The 24,948-nt window shown below is 39.4% G+C and overlaps 1 protein-coding gene across 1 annotated transcript in view; it reads left to right on the forward strand.

The window, feature by feature from the left end:
* NECAB1 (N-terminal EF-hand calcium binding protein 1) overlaps positions 1 to 24,948 on the forward strand; it is a 53,957-nt gene that overhangs the window by 18,484 nt on the left and 10,525 nt on the right. The window contains 5 exon segments of the mRNA XM_059845895.1: positions 7,597 to 7,622; positions 10,150 to 10,247; positions 19,501 to 19,640; positions 20,870 to 20,982; positions 23,345 to 23,421. Of these exon segments, the coding sequence (XP_059701878.1) occupies positions 7,597 to 7,622; positions 10,150 to 10,247; positions 19,501 to 19,640; positions 20,870 to 20,982; positions 23,345 to 23,421 (454 nt within the window).

Consider the following 24,948-nt stretch of genomic DNA (forward strand, 5'->3'; position numbering starts at 1 on the left):
TGTGTTATTGCATGAATAATTGTACTGAAAGTAGAGAAAAGTATCAGAAGCACAGGTCTTTTTATACATGAAGAGAGAAACATAGGAAAAGTTTGAAATTAGTGGTTTAAGGAGTGAAGGCTGTTAAAACTCATTTGTTTGGTAAATCATCTTCTAATTAATTTTAATGTCAACTCTGACAAGCTTGTGTTTCAGCAGAGCAAGAATCCTTGACATGGTTAATAGTTTAGAGAATAAGTCTTTGCAAAAATCATAGCAAATGTAACCTTCCTTTTACCCTAATCCTTTACTCTCCCCCTACTCATGACTTCCATGGAAATTGTTTTAGCATAATGGCATCCTCTGGGAAAAGGTGTCAGAAGATAATGAGAATATTTGGCACAGTTACAAACTAGGAGATATACAGAAGGTCTCAAGGGGATTTAATCTGCAGCACTGCCAGAGAGATAGTGCAATAAATGCTTCACTGATTACTGACTCACAGGAGTCTGTGGGGAATCAGACTTATTTTTCTCCCTTTACACATTGGTAAAATGAAGTCCTTAGTCAGCACCCTAGTTACAAGGTAGGAGGGATGCTAGAGCTACTGAGGGCCTGGGGCACAGGCAGCCTCCCAAAGGTAGGGAGGTGTGGATGCCATGGGACAGGGAGAGAGAAACGGCAAGCGTTTCTCACAGTAGCTTGTGAGAGATTTTAGGGAGCTGGAAAGATGTGATAACCTGTTGAGTATAAACAATTTGCAGGTGCTGTTTTTCTACTTTATTTTTCTGTTTCTCTCAAGGACAGTGCGTGAGAAAGATGTTTCTGTTAGTTAGCCAGTAGAATAGAATCCATCGTACCACTCTATAAAAACCGCGCGGTTCTTTTGAATAAAGTCTTTCTTCGCCTTTGCTACGATCCTGCCTCTCTTCTGTTCCTGCCCCGACCCCAGCACACGAGTGACAGGGAGGCACCATTAAACCTTTGTGTGTGGTGTAAGTTAAACTGTGCACAAGCCACAGATGAGTTTGGTGAGGATCTGAGAGCCTTGGCCACCTTCAGCACTGAGCTTATGCTGGGCATTTGGGGAGTGTGTCATGCTGCATGCACAGCAGATAGAGGGATGGGACAGGGCACTATGGAGGCATCTGCCCTTGCATGCCTGTGTGTCAGCAGGGTGTCTAAGGCTCCCTCATGCTCAGGGAAGTCACTGGCACCTAAGATGTGGTACTGTTCAGATGGGCTTCAGCTCAGTTGCCCAGGCATTAGGCATTTGAGATGTTCACACTTGAAAATCAGCCCAAGGTGGAAAGTGTAACACAGCAGAAGTAGTTGGGACATGGGTGGTGGAGAAATGCCAGAGCATTTGAAGCAACACTAGATGCCTGTGTTATATCAAATTACTTCTGAGTCTCCTCCTAGCTGGTCTGTTAAACCCTCTCACTCCACTGAATTCATTGGGGCTCCTTTGCCTGGCAGGACAGGTTGGACAGCCAGCACCCATACAGACATCTACATCTGGAACTCATCCTCCCACCTGCCCAGGTCCCATTAGCAGAGCCCTGGTTCCTCCCTTGGGTCCAAAGAGAAATGCTGAGATCATCTGCCTCAGCTGCAAACTCCACAAGGTGACAGCTGGATGTTGAGAGGCTGGCTAGCAATCCTTGCAGCCATGAGAACCCATGAGCCTGGAGCCCAGGACTGTGCACTGGAACTGAAATAAAGGACATGTTTATATGGACCAGAATGCTTCCTTCAAGGTTCTGCTTGTAAAGTCAATAATGGCAAGTCCTCAGCAGTTTAAGGGTACTCTAAGTGTACTAATTATCTCTGCCTTGGATGGTTTCCTTTTGTTTTCGCTGGAAGGCATATTTCAGTGTCGTGCTGTTGCTGATCTTTCACAGTTCAATACAAGAAAAAAAATAATTGCCTTCTAAGTAAAACAAGGAAAATAAAAAATGTATTAAGAACAATATGACATACAGACAGGATCTTTAATTAGGGGAATTTCAGGTGAATTTTTTTTTAAAAGGAATTTTTCAATGCAAATTTGCAAGAGGAAAACAATACATTACAGTTTGACCATTTTTTAAAAACTGGTTCTTTTAGATTTAATTAGAATTTCAGGTACATGGTGCAGCATTGGCATCAGAAAGGTATGTTTGTTAACACTTAAGACATGTAGTTGCAGCTATTGGCTTTAACACAGATTTCTTGTGACCATAGAAATCAGTTTGGAAGTGAAGCACATAGACAAAGATACTGGTCAGAGTGAGCTGATTATATGTTTTAGTATTTCACAACTGACCAAACAAGTTCACCAAGAATGATTTACAAAATCCTGATGCTAACAGATCTTCTGGTCAGACAGACAATCTGCAAATAGAATTTTGCTTGGAAATTTTCCATGTGAGTGGTTATTTTTAATGAGAAATTCAGCTTTCTGCAGAAACAACTGGCAATCCCTCTCAGTGAAAAAATCAAACAGTAATGACTATTTTCAGTTGCCTTTAACTAAATGGAGCTGACTTAAAGTGCTTCATTTCAGTTCTGCAGTAGATAACATTGGCTTCCCTGCAGTAAGCTGGCTGCTTAATGGTAGGTGTAGTTTGGAGGCCTGGTCCCTGCCATAATCTGGGCTTCCCAGAGAACCACAAGATTTTTAATACCACTCAAAAATCAGCAAGAAGGGTTTTGCAATGACATCAGATAGCTCTGAGGATTCTTATATGAGTCCCACCAGGCCCCATAGATTTGTAGGGATCCAGCTGAAGCAGCAGATCCCACACAATTTCAAGGTCTCCTGGGAGTCAAACATTCTCACAGCCATGGTACTCCAGCTCAGGGCACTGAGACCCCCTTGGTCCATCATCTGTGTTGAAGACAGAGGCAAAGAATGCATTAAACACTTCTGCCTTGTCCATGTCCCTGTTTGTGAGGTGCCCATCCACATCCTGTAACAGCCTGATGTTATTTCTATGCTGCCTTTTGCCATTAATATACTCAAAATAACTTTTTATTTTCATACACATTTCTGGGCAGCTTTGACTCCATTTTATCTCTGGCTGTATGAATTTTCTCCCTGCACTGGCAAGCTGTGTCTCTGTATTCTTCCCATGTCATCTGACCTTGCTTCCCCTGGGCACACACCTTCCTTTTCCAAAAGAAGATGCCTGTTCAGCAAAGCTGACCTTCTGCCTTGTTTGCTTGATTTCTGACATTTTGGAATTGCCTGCTCCTGTGCATTTCCAAGGAGTGTAAGAAACCAAAGTAAACATTTTATTTTGTCTAAGAATAAATAATTGAGTTTCAGTTTTTTGGGTTTATTTTTGCTTTGTTTTGTTTTGTTTTTTGGGGTTTTTTTTTAATAATTTTGTGACAAAAGCAGGAATTGAAACATTGTCCTCTCCTATAGGGTGAAAACTCTGATATTTGCTCTCTGTGGCAAAAGAGCCACCGTGATGCTGCATCTCATTTCCTTATTTAGGTTTGTGTCATTCAGACTCTGCAAAAAAAAAAAAATCATAGCTCTGCAGCCCTTGTACAGTCTTCTACAAATTTTAGCATACACCACAAGTTTTAATAGCTTTATTAAGCCTCTTTTAGCAACACAAGGCTGTTATAGCTGGGATGATTAAGGTGACTTGTCAGCTATGTAGTCATCTCATCCCTGTGAGTCACTGCTGAATGCAAAGGACTAGAGGGGTTTTTTTTTCAGATGAGTTCTTAGTCAGGGGAAAAAAAACTTTTATTCTATCCTTCAGTCCTGCTACAGGCAGAGCAGTAAGTGATGATTCTGAAGTTATCACTTAGCCTGGAGCTAAGCAAACTAGGCAGTTCTTTAGAGAAGCAAAATGTGGGATAGTAAAAGAGCTGACCCCACTGCCCGTGTCAGAGCCCAGAGAGCCAAGCTGGCTGCTGCCTTTGGGAGCCCAGAGGCTGCACAGTCCAGGTGGATCTGGGAAGCAGGAAGTTTGTCTCCCCAGGGACAGAAGCTTCGGGAGCTTTGTCCCACTTCTGCCCCCTCTTCCCCCTCTCCCTTTTCTGTGACCAGAGCCCCACACCTGAGCTGCTTGTAGCACTGCATCCTACTGGAAGCAGTTTTGCCTCTGCTGGTAAGAAACCTTGAACAAACCTGAACTAAAGGTGTTGTTTGCTGTTGCAAAGGAGCTGTGAGGCAGAAAATCCTTAAAATGGAAGTGCACACATAAGACTCCTTTGCAAAACACCCTCAGTAGTGTTGGAGCAGTTAACCTCATTTTGCTGACTTAAAGTGAGATGGTACACAGGCTTTCTTGTTGCAAAGAACTTACAGCTTTTTGGCTGAGGCTGTCCATGGATTCCTATCCAGTTACCCTTGCAGCTAATTCCTTTCACTCATAAATTATATGCTTCTACTTAACAATAGTCAATGCTAGCTTCAAACTTTCAACCCTAAAACCAAATTTAGCAAAAAGACATGCAAATGGGACTGAAAAGATAGTTAGTTCAAGCTTTTGAGACAAATCCTTCTCATATCTGAGAATGAGGAGAGATCTGAAGAAGAGAGTGTTATCCTTCTCCAGCTGCAATTCATGGCAATGATTTTCCTAAATTAAGTTAGTTCATAAAGTCTTTCATATAGTATTGGATTCTTCAACAAAATAACTGCTTTATATTTCAGACTCTATGCTCTGTAAGATATTGCCTTTTCTTGTGGTCCAGGGAAAATACCTAGATCTTCTGCTGGTTCCCCTGCCTAGAGGTGCCTTTTGTCCCATAGAACAGTCTCTGTCAGGTCAGTGGATCCATGGACCCACAACAGTGGATGAGTGGAATAGCTTTAACCTTCTCTCCCCCCTGGCTGCCCCCTGTCCATGGCTAACTGTAGTGGGCAGAACAAAAGCACAGCTGCTTTGCAATTCTGCATTTTGGACCACTTCCAGAGGTACCACAAATAAGCCCTTTTGCCATGGTTCATTCAAGTGAATTTGCTTATTTTTCCTGTCACTGACCAATAGCTATGATCAACTTTTCAGTGATCAGGACTGCTCAGTGTATTAGTCCTTTAGAAATAGCTCATATTTTTTAGGTAGAGAACATTTTAGACACTGACAGGTAGAAGGACTGCATCTAGTAGTCAGAAAGAAAATTGAGAATTATCATTCTGATGTGATGTGAATGCATTTGCCTCACTCTATGCTTTGGTTGCTTATCATGAGTGGAGGGCTGGTGCCTGGATGTGAGTCATCCAGCAAATATTGTTAATAACATGTTCAGCATGGCCAGATTATGGGTTTAAGCAGAAGCATCCTTGCCATCTGCACCCACTGAAATGAGGAACATGTGCTGCTTCAAACCTGAGTACTGAGGTACAGAAACAGCCCTCTGGTGTGCACCTCACTCCTGTACTATTAAATACTTGCCAAACTTCTTTAATTATTTCTGTAACATCTTGCAGGGAGCTTAAAGTTGTTTGTCTGCAGCAAAAGAATTCCACGATTTATTCATAACTGTTTTTGAAGCGTCATGTCATTATTTCAGAGAGAATGAAATAATCACTGACACAAAATTATAGCTTCCCTGCCTAGAACAGCATCCCCTTCAAACAGGATGCTGAGAACAATGAAGTCTCCAAGGGTATTTATAACAGAAGGAAATTCTGATTATGCTAGACAGAAATCCATGTTCTTTATGTCTTTTCTGTGCTTTTTCACAGACTTGCTGCACAAAATGCTTCAGATAATATTTTCTGGTTTTCATATGTCCAGTTCTAACTGAAAATGAATTCAGCACCTAAATACTTTTCCGTTTTCACTGGTAGTCGATTTGCAGCTGTGCCACTTCTGTCAATAGGACAAACAGCATGTTGGAAACAGGGATGCTGAAAGCCTCTGAGCCTATGTCACTAACAGGGGGCTGAGGATGTTGCAAGAGAACAGGCACCAGAAGGGATTTAGATATAAAATTTGAAAAGAGAGCATGAATTTGACTGGTTAAAAATGTGAAAGGCTGTTTTAAACACAGCTGTCAAGCTGTGCACTAAGAAATGCAGAAGTATCTTTAACATTAAGTCATTAGGGTAGATGATGTGAAGGAGCAGAAGATGCAGGGACAATGAAAAAAGAGTAGGCATTATAACAGCAAACTCCTGTCCTTTGACCTCATCATATCCTGTCAAGGCTCTTTGACTCAGGCAATTTTCCAGGTTTTAGGGTTTCAGTTTGCATTTAAGAGGTGAACATCTGGACTATTCCAAAATCAACTGCTGAACTGCAGAAGAGTTGGCCAGACACATTTGATCATAGATCCATAGTGATCTGTGCTAAACAGCCTTAAGGAGTTGCAGACACCTTTCCCCATCACATGGTTTGTTTACCTGAGAGTTGAGCTTCACAACTTCAGCACCAGCTCTTACAGACTGTGAATTCCTTTATACCTGCCACCAAGGTCATTGGAGAAATCAGGTGCAAGTCTCATTTGCAGCCCTCTCACTTGGCCTGTTCGAATGTAGATAAGAATCACCTTCAATTAATAAATGTTGTGTGAAAATCTCATTTACATTATCAATTAAAAGTGTTCAGAAGTTTTTATAGCCCTGAGTATGCAAGTTTGTGATAATCCAGGATCCTGCAATTTCTATCAGCTTCTCTCCCTTGTGAAATGAAAGCCAGATGTATGGAAGTTAGCAGTGGAGAAAGTGATTTTAAGATAGTACTGTGTCATCATTTTATTAAAAGGTCAATTAAAAATTCCATTAAAAAGATGAGTGAAAAAATACTAAGTGCAATCAGCCGTTCAATATTCACCCCTCAGCAAGATTCAAAGAGGACATTCATGCTTTTAAGTTTTTTTAATAATCTGTTTATTTTCCTCCTTGGAAGAAAAGCAATATGCTAACTTTTAGTAATGAGCTGTAGGTCAAATGTGTTTTTCTTTTAACTATTAAGGCCTTGCTTATGAGAGAAAATATCACTTCAAAGTTGATCAAGATGAAATCTGCTTCAAGCAAACAGGTTTGAATTTAATAGAATACTTCCCTGCCTTTATGTATTTATATTATAATGACATGAGAGTATGGCAGTACATCTATATACTTCACATTATTAATTTTGCCAAAGCTAGTAGTGGTGAAATGGTCTGGCATGGCCAGAAAGTCTTAGGAATTATGTGTGCTCATGGGCTATGTCTGGTTTTATCCTCCTTCTGCAAGGCTCTCCCATAGAACACTATTGCACAGCAAGGATTGCAAGCAGGAGGAAGTTTTTGGGTTTTTTCTTCTTTAGCATGGAAGGCCTCTGAGCCTTGCTGTCCAGCATGACAGCCACAGAAGGGTAGTACAGGCAGAAAGGTAGAGGAAAAAACCCCAAGCCAAAAATTTCTGGTGTTTAGATGGATTTCTACCGGAACTGGGGCCAAATGTGTAAGGCTTGAGGAGCAGCCACTGCACTGTGATGCACAAAGGCTGAACTTGAGAGTGAGTTTGCAGTGAGTAGGAAGGTGCCAGTGGGAATGGGCTCGGGAATGGAGGCTGAACCTGCAGCCAGCTTCAGAAAGGCTGCAGCCTTCTGCCCTAGCAAAAAAAAAAAAAAAACCCATTGCTAGCCTCACTAACCTTCTATACTCTTATCTTTCCAGCAATCTTGACACAGAAGAGCTCTGTGGTAAGTTCTTCTTTGGGAAAGAACATAATCTATGCCTGCAGCAGCCCTGTGCAAATAAACATGCCATGTGATTATTTTTTTTCTGTTTAATCTTTGTAGCTCAAACAGAAAATAATTTCCACTCAGAGAACTCCTGGGAAAATGCAGATGGCTTATAATCTTTTCAGACTCTGTCATCCCCTACGTGCAGAATTTACTTTGAAAATATTTTTTCTAATCAGTATTTCACGCTCTCTGAGACTTGAGATCTTATGTCTTTCTGACATAAAGATAGATAGATAGATAGATAGATAGATAGATAGATAGATAGACAGACAGACAGATAGATGATAGACAGATAGAGAGATGATAGATGGATAGATGGATAGATAGATAGATAGATAGATAGATAGATAGATAGACAGATAGATGATAGACAGACAGATGATAGATAGATAGATAGATGGATAGATAGATGGATAGATAGATAGATAGATAGATAGATAGATAGATAGATAGATAGATGACTTGTATTTTATTTCCCCTCAGTGTGAGATATCTTTTCGAGTTAGTTTCTCACTTTAACACTTGTCATATACCCCCACTAAAAGAAAATTCATTACTTTCCTCCTACTTGAGCTAGGGAGAATAGCAAGCTTGACAAGTTCTATCATCCTTTGTCACAATAAAACTCCTGCAAGGCCTAGATTTTGGCCCAATTACCCATTTCTGTACCTCATTCTGAGCTGTGAGTCATTTCCCCAACACCCTGTTTGCTCTCCAGCTTATCTAACAGCACCTGATTTAGGAGTGCTTCTTGCAGCAGAAAAGAATTTACAAATGTTTTTGCAGGTTTCCCACAAAATGTCAGAAAAAAAAAATCATACTTGTCAACCAGACAATTTCTGGGGGAAACATGGCAGCCTGATAAGTTTTCCAATGGTCAGCAGTGTTGAAGACCTTTAAAAGCTGAACATATTGTCAAGTTGAATACCAGCTTGTTTACTCACCCACAGGGTGACACGGCCAAGAACCCCCTAAAAACCACCTCATCCTGTGGCTTATAAATATGTGACAAGAGGCTCATCTGAAGTGAACTGGGCTGTGACAGCTTCTGCTGGTTGAGCATCTGGCCAATATTGTATAAACCTGGCTGAGGAAGAGAGGTGATTTTGTTCCACGTGGGATTTAGGGCAGCTGATGTTGCACAGGCTTGCTGGCCTGGGGGTGTCAGTCCAGCACTGACTCTGTTTATTGTCTGCTTTGATTAAATACAGGCTGCTTCAAATGCCTTCTAAATCCTTCAAATGTTGCCACTAGGGTGTTTCTCATCTGTGAATCCTGTACTGAATTTACTCAATCCTTTTTTAATCTTGTGATTATACAGCTCTTTCTGAGCTATATGAGTTCATCTCAGAAATGAAGCTAAAAAACATCCAGGGTACTAATTAATAATACATTTTAATTCTAAAAAATTTCATTCAAACTCTCAGCAATACCAGGCACATCACAGTGCGCCTGGTAACTTATGTTTTCATTATTCCCCTGAGAAGCTCATGCTGACTTCTTAAAAGCCCTGAAGGGTTGCTATTTATTATTTCAAAAAGCTCCTATCTAATCTTGTTCTTCCTGTCTGCCACTTAGATGTTGATTTTTATGCCCTTCCAGGTGATCTGATGTCTAAATGCCTTGTCTAACACAGTCTCTAAGCTTTAACATAATTTTATTTTTTTATTTTTCACGCTACTTCTTTCCTGTGCTTCCCTCTATTGTATTTCACCACATCAACCAAATGGGAACTCGGGTCATCATTTCCCAGGTTTGCTTCCTCCTCTTGCTGTAATCCCTCTGATTTTACATCAATTCTTTCTGTTAAGAAGTCCTTTGCTTTGAGAAGATACACAGAGGCATTCTGCAACTTGTTATTTCCACAATTTTCATTAAAATTTAATTTTGCATGCATCGTATTTGTTTGAAAATATCACAGCAGCTGGGACTAGAAGCTTCTCTGGCCAACTCATGGTCTCTTCATTTCTCAGAGAAACAGCTGCTCTCAACCAGCCCTGCCTCTCAACAGCCCCTACTTGATATTATCTCCTCTAAGGGCTCTACCAGAATTACTCATTTTCCTATCAATGTAATCAAATTCAGCACATATATATGAAAACTTCATTTGCTGCTAGTAATTGTAGACTATTAGGCTGAAATTTTGATTTATAAAGAAGATGTAGATATTTTGAAAATAAGTTTGTTTCATTTGTCAAAATGATAATTACCTTTTTTTTTTTTTAATTTGACAGCTCATTTGTTGAAAGAAAATGTTTTGAAGTATGGATTTTGGTATTTTAAGTATGCCAGGAATGATTTTACAGAGAAATAATACAAAATTTAAAAAGAAAATGACCTTTTTCATTGTATCTCCTTTTCATTTTGCATTTAGATATTCAATAATGCTGTAACTTAATTCAGACTTGATAAAGCTGATATTTAATGAGACACTGATTTTTGAGGACATTTGTAGGTGATGTGGGTTTTTTTCTTCTTTTAGATTATTTTTCAAAGCACTTAGGAGAGTATGAAAATGTCTTATGTGTCCTGGAAGACTTGAACATGACCATTCTGAAGGCAATGGACAAAACAAAGAAAGTAAGTAAAATTTGTGAAATTTTCCTTAGATTGTCTATTTTGTTTGTTTGGAGTATTTCTGGCAGTTTTCTTATCTGAATTTACTAATTCATATTTAATTTCTTCCAAATATACATGTTTGTAGCAAAATCCAGTAAGAAAAGGCTTATCAAAATGGTTGTACACAAAATCTTTAAAGTCCTGTCTGCAAACTATTACAGTCTGGATATAGCCAAAATCTTTGTGAATGGTCTGAAGAATGTTCTTTGCATTTTTGTATGAAGAGAGTTTTATGTCCCCTGCCAAATGTGGGTAAGTATCAACACCAACATTTGGAAATAGACCAAATTTGAAAAAATAACCTGGTGTGTTGAGGGAAGCCTCCTGGCCAAGAACAAGATTTCATTTCCATTTGAGGCCTTTTAAACGAAAGCAGAAGTCACAGAGCCTGCCAAGAGGAGGTGTTAGGGCTGTTGCGAGGGGACCTTTACCCTGGCAGGAGGAAGTGTTTCTCAGGGGTAGAAGGTTGGTTTATCCACCTGCACATCTGACCAGGGATGTGGCAGGGCTGCAGGACATGCCAGGCAGCCAATCCACCTAGCACTCAATTCATTGTGGTTGCCCCTGCTCCTGTGTTCAGACTACATCCCAGCTGACCAAAAGTGCCTCAATACATTGGGTGATTCCCTCCTCTTCCCTGGATGAGCAGTTCAATGTCCTGTGCTAGGTGGAACAGCTTCAAAAGATGAGGGGAGCGAACCCAGATCCTCCAAACCCAGATCCACACCAGGCTACTCATCAAAACCAGAAATTTCAGCCAAAATTATTCAGTGAGATCCCCTGGAGTCAAAAAACCCTGTTTGGTTTTTTTTTCAGTCAATCAGTGGAGAGATCATTGTGGAGAAAGCCGTGCACTTTTAGTGAAGCTGTTATCTTTGGTATTCGGGTGTTTGCAGGAGTGAAGTACTCATACATTTTACATCACCTGCCAATAAAAACCCAAAAGTGTAGCTTATTTATTTAGAGCTTGAGCCAGGAAGCTGAATGTCTGTTCATTCATGCTGTGCATCTTCTACTCATAATGAACGGGCACTGACTCACTGAGTTATTGAGTTGGATATTAAAAAGCAACAGATTGGTTCATTTTAGCTATGCATAATTTTTAAAAAAATAGCCCTGTGTATAAAATACTGCTGCTGAAGAGCAGGATGTCATCTCATAGCAACTGGAAGTAAAAAAAAGACAGCCTTTAAGAATTACTTCAGAAGTTAATTACAAGGAGAAGTCCCAGCAGAGTAATGAGATTATAAAATACATGTACTGGTCTGACTAGAAATATGGACAAAAAAATCTGGAATATTAATAAGTGTTTCATATTTGTCTACTTGAAGAACCCATCTAAAATATAACCAAACCAAAATTTCTTTGAATTTTATTTTCTTAACTGAGGATTCAAGTCTAATGGGTTTTCTGTCTTTTGGGAATACTTCAGCTGACTATTTGTTAGAGGTGGCAGAAATAGAGCAAGGGTAAAACTGGAAAAGCACTTTTAATTCCATTTAGTAGAAACTCTGTGTGAACACAGTCAAACAAAAAAGGTGTCCTCAAATTCTCTAAAATAGAACTTTCTGCTAAGGATATGCTCAGGCACTACATCTTTGTATGGAAATTAAATTTTCAATTCAAAGTTTGAATTTTCAGTTCAAAGTTTGGAACTCATTTCTCAGGAAACAGATAGGTTATGTGACCTCATTACCCGATAAATCATTGGAGTGCAAATATTAAAATTTCTGTCTCAAATAGTTCAAGTTTTACTTAAGTTAGTGGTCTAAAATCTGGACTTTAGCCATCTAAAATCAGAGCTGGATGTGCAGCAAAAGTTAGTTAGCTCATTGAGATAGAGAATAAATGATGTTCATCACCAGTGACATACAAGATGTGAGGCAGCTCATAGCTCGAGCTGACTCCCTGCTCAAGCAAACAGGTGTTCAGAAATGGTTGGTGTGGTTTTAAATGGCCATTGACATGCATCCCAGGCAAGACTTGGGTTTCCTCTCATAGTGCAGCGTAAAACTTTGTCACCAGTCTGCCACTGCAGTCACTGAGTCCCTTGAACAGTCACTGAGTAATAGCAGCATTTATTACCATCTTCTGAGTGATGTGCTAGTTGGAAAATTCATATATAGAAAAGAATTCTGGAACTGGATGCCTGCACTGTGGGACCCACCAGCACACAGTGTATCTGCAGTGGCTGAGTCAGTTTCCAATGACCCAGACCAGCATGATTCCTGTGTACTTTATTGCCCTCTGTAGTCTGAAAGAGCTGTCAGCACAGCTTTCTTGAACTGAGTTTTCTCTGGCCTTCCAGTCCTCTGCTCTCTGAAAGTGAAACCATCATCATCTGTGGCAGAAAACATTCCAGTGTGTTAGCAGGTTCAAGAAGCTTTGACTTCCTTTTACTGTTCTGGGGCCAGATCCCTCCTGCCAAACCAACCTGAACTGCACCTGGGAAGCTCTCAGGAGTGTAGGGACCATTCGTGCTCCATTGCCTGATGGGAGGTGCCAAGGTAAAAATGCAGGGTTAGATTTCTCCAGGAGCATATTTCAGCAGGGAAACGACTGAGCTGCATTTGGAAGCAATATACTTCAATACAAACCCCACCTAACCAGAAGATGACTTTCTGTTTCAGTCCTGTTTGCTTGTGCTATATCCTTACAGCAGGAAGGAAAGTGATGACCTCTGGGTGCACACTACTCCTGTAGATACTGAGGTACAGCTCTTCTTTTGGAGACAAAAGCACACAGCAGGCTGGCATGGGAAGGAATGGCAGACTACACAGGAAAGAAGGGATGGAACATTGCAAATTTTCCCTGTTTCAGACTCTGCAAAAGTCTGATTCTTTACTTTGGAGGACTTTCTTCTGTCCTTTGCAGAGCTTTTATGAAAGACACCTAACAATCTGTAATAGCAAGGCATCAGACTAGGTGAACTAGCAAAATGTATTTGAGCAGTAGTGATCAAAACTGATTTATTTAAGGCTGGTTTTAATGCAGTATTTACATACACAAAACATAAACATTAATTTCAGGATGAAAACAAGACAGTTCTTCAGTGGAGCTACAAAGTTCTCGAATAGCCTTCCAAGTTTTTTCGGGGAAAAAACCTAACTGCTTTTTACATGTTGCTTGTAAAAACATAGAAAGGGGGAGGTGTGTGGTGTGCAACAGCAAGGATTCAATGACAAATACAGCATGTCTAATTATCTGCTTCTATGAAATCATTAATTTTTCTGCTTTGCTCAAAAAAACCCAAAGCTAAGCAAAGTCAGTGCAGCCTTAACATTAGTTGAAAATTTCTTGATTAGTCTAAAAACAGGAGCCAGTAAAGTAAAAGAGAAGATTATAGGAGCTGAGAGAGTAACACAGGGCTTGAAATTTAGTTACTGATAGTGCATTTATGGCAATTATGTAAATCACTGCAATCTTGAGGGTTGATACCCATTATAAACCAGAATGCCTAGATTTTTTTACTTGCATGTTTGACTAATAGTAACAGTAGCATTTATGTAAATTTTATCTCAAAACAAATTATCTGGGAAGAAAGTTAGATAAGCCTTTGTTGACAATGGTGTTCCACAACTAACATTATATTTGAGCAAAAATGAAATTTTAAATTGCTTTTTTGTTTTCACAAAAACTCTGTTAAATTGTCTGGCACCCATTTTTCCATGAGGTTAGAATTTATTAACATTTTTCACAGAATATAGTCTTGTTCTCTTTGAAATGACACTTTTTACAAATGCACCTTACACAGAATTAATGTGATGAATAGCTGCTTCACAAGTAAAACAGGTATTGCTCTGTTTATCCTGAGTATTAATTTTCATGCACTAACTTGGAAAACAGTTCATTTGTTCCTTTAGATTTATTGCTATTTTTTTATGTCAATCAAAAATCATGGCATCATTAAGGTTTAGAATCATTCAAGTTGGAAAAAATCCTTAAATTCATCAAGTCAAACCATTAACCTCCTGACACTGCCAAATCCACCACTCAGCCATGTCCCCAAGTGCCACATCTACACATCTTTTAAATACCTCCAAGGATGATGACTCCACCGCTTCCTGAGAAGCCTGTTCCAGCCAGTAAGTGAACTGTCTGCCTCTCAACTGAGAGAGAAATGCTGGTGATAATGCTAAATATATCACCAGTTCCACCCTGCTACAAGGCAGAGAGGGCCCTACAGATAAATGCTATTTTTGTCTGGGAACATTATTAAATTATGGTTTGGACTTTTTATTTTGTTTATTTTTAAGATTGTGACTATTAGTGCAAGTCAAATCAAACCAAGAGAAATGCAAAATGCAAGCAATTAATTCTGAGAAGTCATGCAAGGATAGTCCAGACATTCATGCCTTTCCTTTCGTCTTCTAGCTCCTTGAAAACTCTTGGGAACTTCTTTGATCTTTTTTTGTTGCCTACTGGGTCAAAAAGATACAATGCTCAAATTTTTGCCAGCAGCAAAGATATTTAGTCAAAAATAAAGATAAAACAAAACAAAAAAACACTTATTTTAACATTCATGCCTCTAAATAGAAATTATTTCGAAGCAGAAAAATAAACATTTAACTAGCCATTCCCCTCTTGACACCGATCAAAACCACCAGAGGCTTTGATGTTTTATGTGTAGCGGTGCAACCTTCTCCCTGCAGCAAGGGTGTTGCACATTTCCCTGCTACCTGCTAATATCAAACACAGCCAAAACAGTTTCTTGTCTCTAAGCTATCTGATGCACCTAATAGCACTTAAATAGGAGTTACTTTTTATCCATGCATGGATTCTGTGCACCCTATTATTGCAACAACAGTGCATTACTCCTTCGGTAACCCCAGCACAGGGAGTGACAGACTGTTCTGAGAGATGCTGTTACAAATATGTGACAATCTTCTTTCTAATCAGCCATGGCTGCCTATTTTATTTCTTTGCTGCTATGTCAGCACTGCAGATGGTTAGTAGAAATTGTCACTGTTCCAATTCTCTAGGTAGAATTCAGACACATAATTTGTGCTAAATATAATACTTGGATAAACTTGTAAAACTTGTGCCATATTCAAAGTTGAATCTAATAATTGGGCACATCCTGCCTTTGATCACTTTTACAGTGAGGATGCTGTAAAAGTTACATTTGTGTGACATCAATACATTGAGCATCTCTCAGTATGGCTTCTAGTGAAATGATGATTTTATTCTGATGCTGTTTTGATTTCTTCCTACAATCTGAAGAATTAGATCTTAGTGATTTCATTTTAGTGAAGTTATTCTGACTAATTTTATATCCTCAATTTAAAATTGTAACCCAGGGCATTGTCCCTCTAATTTGGGATCTTAACATACCAGGGGAGGAGACATTCCATGATAAAGGGAAAGTTAAATAGATTATTTCTTACTGAGTTCTAGTCAGTGATAACTGCTTTTCAGTTGACTTGAGGGTATTTTCTGTAAAGATAAGCATACATATTTTTGTGAAATTATGTTTAATATGACATATAGATAGGAAACATAAAATTGCTAAGTAATATATCAGTAAGAAGTGTCCCTCTCCATCTCAAGGAGCTGCTCATCTGATAAATGGATCAGCAGGGTCAAGGAGAGAGGGCTGAGGCTGGCACCAAAGACTGAGAAGATCAAGAGTTGCTGAACCTTGGTAACCCTGAGATGGTGACTGCACTAGGAGATTCCTAAACCCTGCCTCCTCTGCCTTTGTAAAAGGAGAACCTCTTCTGCACTTTCCAAGATAGCCTTTAGACACTTTTAAAGACCACAGTCACCTTTTCCACAGTGAAATCACTAATTATGTGCATTTTCATTTTCATTAAACAAATCTTTGCTGCTCACAAAGGTCACAGTTGCCTCTTGATGAGGAAAGTGTGGAAAATTACCCTGATTCATTCGCACTCAGTAAAACTAACAAGCAGAACAATATGTTAACACAGACTTATTTCATCTGGACTGCCCAGACCTTGGTGCAGTGTAGTAATGTGTGTGCTAATGAACAGTAACTAACAGCTAATGAAATTCAGTAAGTGGGCCATTTTTCTGGTTTATGTTCAGACACCATCCACGGGTCCCATTACTGGTTGGTGGCACGATGCACTGGCAGTACAAATGCTGGGCATGCCAGTTGAGATGATTCTACCATAAGAAAAACTTAATAAATTGATACAAAAATGTTGTACCAGTGTGCCTCTAGTAAAACACAAAATAAGGTAATTTTCAAAGGAAATAGAGTGGTGAAATGATACTAAAGCATAGCTACTAATTTCTCAGTGCTGAGAGCTGGGCTTGAGGTTTAAATTGAATTGTAATGGACAATCTTTTCCCCTCAATGACTTAAATTACAATTATTCAGATCATTTCTATATCCTGAATACCTTCTTCTGTGATCTTTGAAGAACTTTAAAAAGACAGGTAGTAGCTATTTTTCACTGGGCTGGAGCTGAAGCTGCCCAACATTGCTGTGAGCTCAGAATTTCTTGACTCATAAATTCTTCGAAGAAAACAGTAAATAATTTGTAATTATTTGCTCAACTACGTTCATTAAGAGAGTTAAGTAATTCCACATAGAATAGTTGTAAGCACTAATATTTGGGTAAAATATACATAATGAAAGGGTCTTTGATAATTCTAGACTGCCAGAGATGATGTTAGCATCCTGCCTATCTTTCCCATCTTCAAAATTAGTTCTCTGAATCTGATAAGGTAACTCTAAGACATGTCTAAAGATCACAAGGACCTTTTTCATAGGGAAGCCTTTAAATATAGAAGTTATGGGACAGGAATATAAAGAGAAAAAGACTAAATCTCAGTGCAATGCACAAACTTGGAGTAGTTCTAATGAAAAAAAATCTTATTAATTTTAAACACAGGAAAGCTTTTCTAGGTAATTTTTTTTCTCAAGGAGTTGGAAAGCAGAAGCCTCAGACAGCAGAAAGTATTACACAGCTAATGTTTATATGATCCCCACATCTGTGAGAGCCCACCTGAACAGTTTGCTAATTGAAACAATACATTTAGTTTGTAATTCAGCATGCCTGTATCAGACTTACCATGAGTATCGTCAGAAAGCAATATCGAGGTATTTGCAACATTTACTTTCTGGATGCCCAGAATTTTAAAACGCAATTCAAAAACTTACAATAAATGGTCAGTTCTGGGATGATTTATTCACTTATTTCTAAGAGCAATGGCAAAGGCTGAAAAACAAATGAAAGTATACCTTGGATTTCCACTGAAAGGTTTCAATTATCTGTCCATGCTGCACAGATTCACACATGTTGTTCTAACATGCCAGAAAATCAAAGTTTTTGGAAATGAAATGATCTCTCAGGTTCCCTGAAGTTTTAAATCAATTACAATGGAGACAGTTTAGAAGAAGAATAAAATAACAGCTTTCCTATTGCACAAAAAGATTAAGTAATCATAGAAAGGTTGCCATAAACATTATTTTAAACCAGTGTGAGTCCTTCAGGTAGACAGACAATCTCTCATGAGCATCTATTTTAAAATTGCATCAATGAAAAATTATTTGTTGGAAAGTGACTCACAGCTGATTAGTCTGAAGACAGAATAAGTAAATGTAGAAGACCATGAAGCTTCTGGCTACATAAGTAACTTCTGATGATTCATGGGTGGTTTAACACCTGAGATTTCTGTAGCAGAAGTCTTCCAACAAGAACTAACAGATATTCTGAAAATATTGCTCTCATTTGAGAGCAAAATGCTTTTAAAGCTATTATCTGACAATCTTCCATTTTACATTCAAATTTCTAAACATCTTCTATTTGTGTTCTGACTGCAAACACATACACGGAAAAATTCTAAGAGAAGTCTAAAAATCAGAAAGCCATTTCAGGTGTTATTCACATTGGAAAGAAAATGGAATACCTTAAGAATACCAAAAATACTCAGATGGGTTCTCAGATAGTGTAGGAGGCAACACCCTTGAAGTGACAGGTCTTCTTTTAAGCTTGGAGGTGGGGGACCAGCATCTCTCCTCAGATGTGGTGACTAAAGAAATCTCTCATTGCAGGGACCTCATGTTTTATTAAACTATTTTAGATGGAATTGTGCCCAAAGGTTTTCAAGATCAGCTGAGTGAGGAGCCAGCAAATTCATTCAGAGCTTAAGAGATGTAAATCTCTTTTCTATCTCTGTTCCTCATGTGACCTCAGCACAGTAAGCAGAGACTCCTGGGGTTCTATCCTCTCTGTTACATTTATTAATGAGAAAAAAGAAGGAGGGTTTTTATATTATTGTAAAGGTGGCCCCCCTTACAAAGCATTACCTACATATTACTGCAGAACTGCCAAATCACAGAATCACATAATGGGCATGGTTGGAAGGGAGCACAGTGGGGTTTTGCAGATTTGGGCTTGCCAGAAACATCAAATTTGACCCCAGCCATGGAAATAAGATTTATTAGGCCAGGGAGACAACAGGCATAAAATTGATTTCTGAAATTATCTGCACAGTAAAAAAGCACAAATATTTTTTGATGCATACAAGAAATTGGAAATGTCATGATTCAAAGAATCACTACAAATTGCTAAGTATAGGTGCAAACTTTTATAATAACCAAACTCTAGTTTAAATTACATTTAGATGCATTTAATGAAATTGTGAAATATACAGCTATATGGTTTCAAAAATAATTAAACAAGTTAAAGGAACAAAAATGAGTCAAAGAGTGTTAAATTCAGAAGGCAACCTCTCTCACACAGTCCTTCAGACAACTGCTGGTGGGATTTTTCAGGGGAGTATCTTAAGCATGTGCTCTGCTCAAAGACTTCCTATAATCAATGTTTGAGACAGGCCAGTGGGCTTGAGAAACATCCTTTCACAAGAGTGGATCTGAATTAAAACTTTAAATTCAGTTCTGCAGCTGTCAGTCTTAGTTTGGTTTTTCACACTTCAGAAGTAATGTGGTGCTGCCATCAACTGGAGTTAAGGATGTAAAGAAAAGGGTCTTTTTGAGTAAAATCTGTGTTGTGTCACTGTCTGCTTGAGCCTCTCAGTTTGAGTGGGAGTTGTGCCTACATCTGGAAATTCAGAGGCCTTTTTGTCCATCAACAAAGGTTGCTAGCATGGTTTACATGTATAAACATAGAAACATCCAACCTGCTTCCTTCCTGAATGGAGTCTGAACCTTCCCTCGGGTATTTCTAACTTAGTAAGCAAAGCTTGACCTTTTGGGGTTTTTTCATGTAATCCTTAGGACTATCAGGAAGCTTCCAGTTTGGAGCAGTTTGTGACTCGCTTTCTTTTGAAGGAGACACTGAGCCAGCTGCTGCAGTCCCTCCAGAGCTCCCTGGAGTGTGCCATGGAAAGCACGGAGGAGCAGAGCTGGCAGGAGAGGTGAGCAAAGCCCTCTTCAGCTGCAGGGAAGGGGGGCAGGAGTGAGGTCGTGGTGAACCTCCACAACTGCTTTACATTGCACCCAGAAATCTGATCTAGGGAATAACAGGAGAAATAGGGATACACTTTTTATTCCCTATAGGAGCCCACTATCTGAAGTTTTCCTGAAATTGAATGCATCTGATCCTGTGGTGGGCTGCCTGTAGGACAATCATTTTGGTACCTGCTAGGTTCTGCTGACTTCTTTTTAAATCCCTGGACAGTTTATCTCAAATGTAGAAACCAAACCCCTGCAATATAAAGAGCTCTGGAATTACTAAGACAACTGTTTCATTTGTTTTTTCCAGCTTTATAATTTATCTTTTTTTCACGCACAATGAAAAATGTTGAAAGAAGAAATAGCCAGGCTTTTGCTTGTCACAACTGCTTCCTAGAATATATGGCCATATTCTTGGTTAACTTCTAGCTCTACAAACTCTCAATCACCTGGGTAGCCTTCATCCATCCAAGGGTTTTAGCTTGATCTTCGTGATGAGGGTTTGTAGAATCAAGGATCAAAATATTTCTGAAAAGTTACTTGGTTGTATGGAATTTTTTCCTCAGTATGCTATTGTTAAAAACATTAGGGAAAGCAAAATACAAACTGCTGTATTTTGTAGACAAAGAAGATCTTAAGACTTTGCTGTTAGAAATGAATTTTCTTTTTTTCTCTTAGAAATGTCATTTTCTTGTTTGTTTTGCTGTTGGGTTTGAGATCCCCTGAAGTACAGGAGTAATATCTGGTTTTGTGCCAGCATCTTGACTGTAGGAATCAATCAGGTTTTGAAAGTCTGAGGGTGCACCAAGCATGCACAGTGTCTGTGCACCTCTATTTATGCCAGTTCCTCTGCAGTGATGCTACAAAACTGTGAATGAAAAAACTGTGAATGATTACTTAGGTCAGGTCAGAACCACAGCATGCACAGATACTGACCTTGAGATTTGTCTCCCTCAAAGATTTAGGTTTATGCTAGCTTAACCCCTTTCTTTTTTTTTTTTTTTAACGTCTTTAATGACCTAATCAAAATTAATGAATTTTAGTGAAAATCCAGAAAATAATTCAGTGCTCTCAACAGGTATTTCTTTTTATTTAATTCAAAAGGGAACATAAAAGCGCATTTTTTGAGAACAGAGGGAGAAGAGCTCCCCCACATATTTTTTCTTAAGAAGTCTCCTGTGTTTCTGTGCAGAAAAGATCCAACAAAACCAGAAGTGCTCTCAGTTCAGTGGCCAGGAAAACGCTTAGCTCGAAGGCTTCAGAGGAACAGCAGCCTGTCATCAAATAACCCTTATTCTAGCACAGGTATGGTATTTCACATTTTAAACATAGAGACACATAAGAATATACACATACCTTCCTCTCAAAAATTTAATTTAGATATGTAACTAAGATACTTTACTGACAGAAGACAATTTCAATTTAATATAGAAGACATTAACTGAAAGCTGTGGAAAATTAATGCATATCCATAGATCTGAAATGATAAAAGATAAAAACTTAATTGTGGGCCAAACTGTGTGTTTTGGATTGATTCAACATTTTTTAGATAATCTGTATTGCCTGCAAATATGCATGAAAAGTGAAGGCTATAACTTATATACAACCAAGTTATCTGCCATGACTCACATCTCAGCTGAGGGGAATAAATAATAAACAGAAAGGGAAAATGCAAAACCTGAAAGAAAATAATATTTCATTTAAGATAATGCAAAAAAAAAAAAAAGTCTGCAGCAGCATTTCTGCTTTGGAAGATGATGGAGTACTTTGGTAAATGGGATTCTTTGGAAGCAGTAACATTAGGCATGAGGCTGCAGTGAAGATATCTCTGTGCCTAGTGGCATGTCCCAGAATCAAGGCATGAAGATGACTGAAACAATAAAATATGCAGTGGGTCTAGCTCACTTCTTGACATGTGCTGACCTCTTCCTTTTGAGCCCTCTGCTGAGGACCTTTCTGTCACTCACATTAATGACTCCCTCCCTGCCACTCACCAAATGATGCTGTTCTTTGAGAGCAGTGACACAGGATGATGTTTGGTCTCTTGTGAATTGGTGTTCCTAACAAGGAAGGTCACAGACCCTTGTAGCTGCACTCCTAATTCAGAAGGAGCCCAAACAAATGCAAGCTCTACCAAATCCATTTACTGTATTGGTGTAATCTTAAAGAGCTAACATTTTTCTCCACAGCTCTACAAATAGCTGACAGCTGCCTACTTTCCTACACAAGGTTTGTGTTTGTCTTGGCACTTGGTCTTCCTACATAGTGCCAGCTGCCCACATGCACAGAAACACTGTGTTGTGTGTATGCACCCAAGGCTCAGGCCAGTGTTTCTTCAGCCTATGTACCTGTTCAGGTAAAGCCACACCCTGCCTCCACTGCAGACCACAGCTGTGGTATGTTCTCAGCATTAGGATTTCTTTCTTTGGCCAAAATATATGCAAGTGACACAAGAACTCTCACCTGGGAAATGAGAAGGATGATAAATGTGGATAACAAGAGCATTTTTTGAAAAATCTTCAATTTCTGATAAATAACCTTCCTCTCTCCTTAAAACAATCACTGATATACACATTTACATGGTGGGTGATGTCAGAAACTTCTTTAATAATGCAAATATTTGTTTCCTTGAGTATTGTCCTTTTCATTTGGCAGACAGTTTTCATGAGACTAGCAAAGCAAAACTTTGCAGAGACATTAGAGGGACTCACAGAATCACAGATATCCTGAGTTGGAAGGGACTCATAAGGATCATCAAAGTCCAGCTCCAGGCCCTGTATACTGCCATCCCCAAGAATCACATCATGTGCCTGAGAGCATCGTTCAAATGCTTCTTGAACTCTTGGTGCTGTGACCCTGGGGAGCCTGTTCCAGTGCCCAGCCACCCTCTGGGTGAAAAACCTTTACCTGATATCCAACTTAATTCTCCTCTGACACAGCTGGATGCCATTCCCTTGGGTCCTGTCACTTGTCACTCTCACCCAAGAGAAGAGATGGGTACTCATCTCTCCTCTTCCCCTCACAAGGAAGCTGCAGACTGCGATGAGGTCTCCCCTCAGTCTCCTCTTCTCCAAAGTGAACGAGCTAAGTGACCTCAGCTGCTCCTTGTATGGCTTCCCCTCAAGCTCCTGCACCTCCTTGGTAGCCCAGATGCTTGTGCCTGTCTAGAACAGTGTTGTCTAGCTCCAGCCTTGCTATATGACATCAGATTGGCTTGGATGGGGCACTGAGCATTCTGATCTAGTGGAAGGTTCCCTGCCCGTGGCAGGGGAGTTGAAATTTGACAATCTTTGTAGTCCCTTCCAACACAAACCACTCTATGATCAAGTCACTACACAGAGAGGAATATACCTGCAGTGGAGGTGGAGAACTCTCTTCTGTTACCAGCATGATTTCAAAAGCACTGGCATTAATCTATAATGCACTTTTCATTCTGTCTTGGATTTCTATTGTATCTTAAACAGAAAGAAAATAATTTATTAAGAGTCAAATCATGCTTTCCTTTAGTTTCACCTAAATGAACATTGAACTAGTTGCAGCACAATCTTTGAAAAGCCAAAAAATTTGCAGGGTAATTTTTAATTTTTTTTAAAAACACAGGAATACACTGTATCTACCAGCAACTTAGCAACATTTTATAAATGTTTATCTTTTATCTTTTTCAAAGGTTGGATTGAGGAAGACAGCCAATGGGTGATCCAGATAAACAGACTCCAGAAGCTAATTGATAGACTGGAAAAGAAGGTGTGCAGGCTTCTTCACCTGTTTCTTTTTTCACTTTCAGTAAATGAATCCTTAAACCACAAATGTTTTCAATGCCCCAGTTGCAACATTACCTAAGAGAGCTAAAACTCATTAAATGCCTACATTTTTCTTCCACCTTCCTCTTTCCTATTCATGGCATTGTTTTTCCATGCTCCCCTTTCCTCCTCCCATCACCACAGATTGAACTTTTCATAAAGATGTGAAAAATTGTATTTTTCTATGACTGGAGGATGTTAATGTATTCAGTAGTGCTTGTTTGGGGATCATGCTATAACCTTCCCCTTTTAGGATCTGATGTTTTCCTCTTCCTCTCTAGACTTTTCCACTAAAGCTTTGCAGAAAATTTTGTTTCCTGCTTTCCCATCAGAGAATACTCATTTACAAAGATTAAACCACTTTCCTTGTCAGTACAGTTCAACCAAACTGTACTGATGAAAATTTTCTGATGAAAATTTTTTAGGAGCTGGCTGCAGCAGCCCCCAGAGCCCAGAAACCACCTGTGGTTCCCACACCAAAGCAGAGCTCTCCAGGAGTCTGACAAATCTGATCAACAATGCCAGGGCTTCCCAGTGCTTGTAAAATCCTGAGCCACATCTGTCAGTACAGAAAATATCTATTCTTCATTATTACTCAGACTTGATTGCTACTCTGCTGTTCAAAAGTTGTTTTATAATCTGTGTGTGATGATTTATTTTTTTTTTAGTTTATTTTTTTGGAGAAGAAAGAACAGCAGAGAAAAAAGTAATGTTATAAATTCCTGAGTGGCTCTCTGCATTAAATTTCCCTATTGAAGGGCAGACAGTTTCAGATATGCACCAGGGGAATGGCTGAATTAATTGGATTTTGAGACCCAGGGTGTTTCTTCCTCTGTGTCCACTAGAGGTGAGGTTTTGAGTTGTGCTCCCAGGAGTAGCTCCAGTCCCAGTGCAGCTGATGCTGTTCCTGCCCACAGGTCAGTGCTCACCAGCAGTGAGACTGTGCCTGCACTCCAAAGACATTGGCATGGGTCTCTTCACCATCCCACACACAGGCAGCACTCACAGGGACACGAAACAGCCTGATCCTGTTCTTTCTTTCTAGCTGATTGGGATATTTCCCTGTGAATATTGTCATCTAGTATTTGTGGCTGGACCCATACCCCTTACCCAGGCCCTGGCTCAGACCTTGGGTCAAGGCAGAAAAATGTCTCCTGTTACTCAACCACTAATCCAACTTGAGTTCACTAGCAAGTTAGTTACACTCAGATAATAGTTAAGTAAGGGATTTAACAAAAAACTCCAATAAATGGTGGTGATTTGGCACAAGCCTCAGCAAGAGAAGCATACTGACCTTTCTTTGCCATTCCTCCCCCCCAAATTAGGGGCATGCTCCTAATTACCTTTCCCCTTTGGTCCCAGTTTGGTATTTCTGTTATCTCAGCCTAATTACTGATTAGCTGCATGTGCCCCCCCCAGCACTGCTGGCCTTGCTCCAAAAGGAACCCAGTATTCCCTTTGGTTATCCCTG

The sequence above is a fragment of the Haemorhous mexicanus genome, chromosome 1, assembly GCF_027477595.1.
Source record: "Haemorhous mexicanus isolate bHaeMex1 chromosome 1, bHaeMex1.pri, whole genome shotgun sequence".
In the NCBI taxonomy this organism is placed as follows: domain Eukaryota; kingdom Metazoa; phylum Chordata; class Aves; order Passeriformes; family Fringillidae; genus Haemorhous; species Haemorhous mexicanus.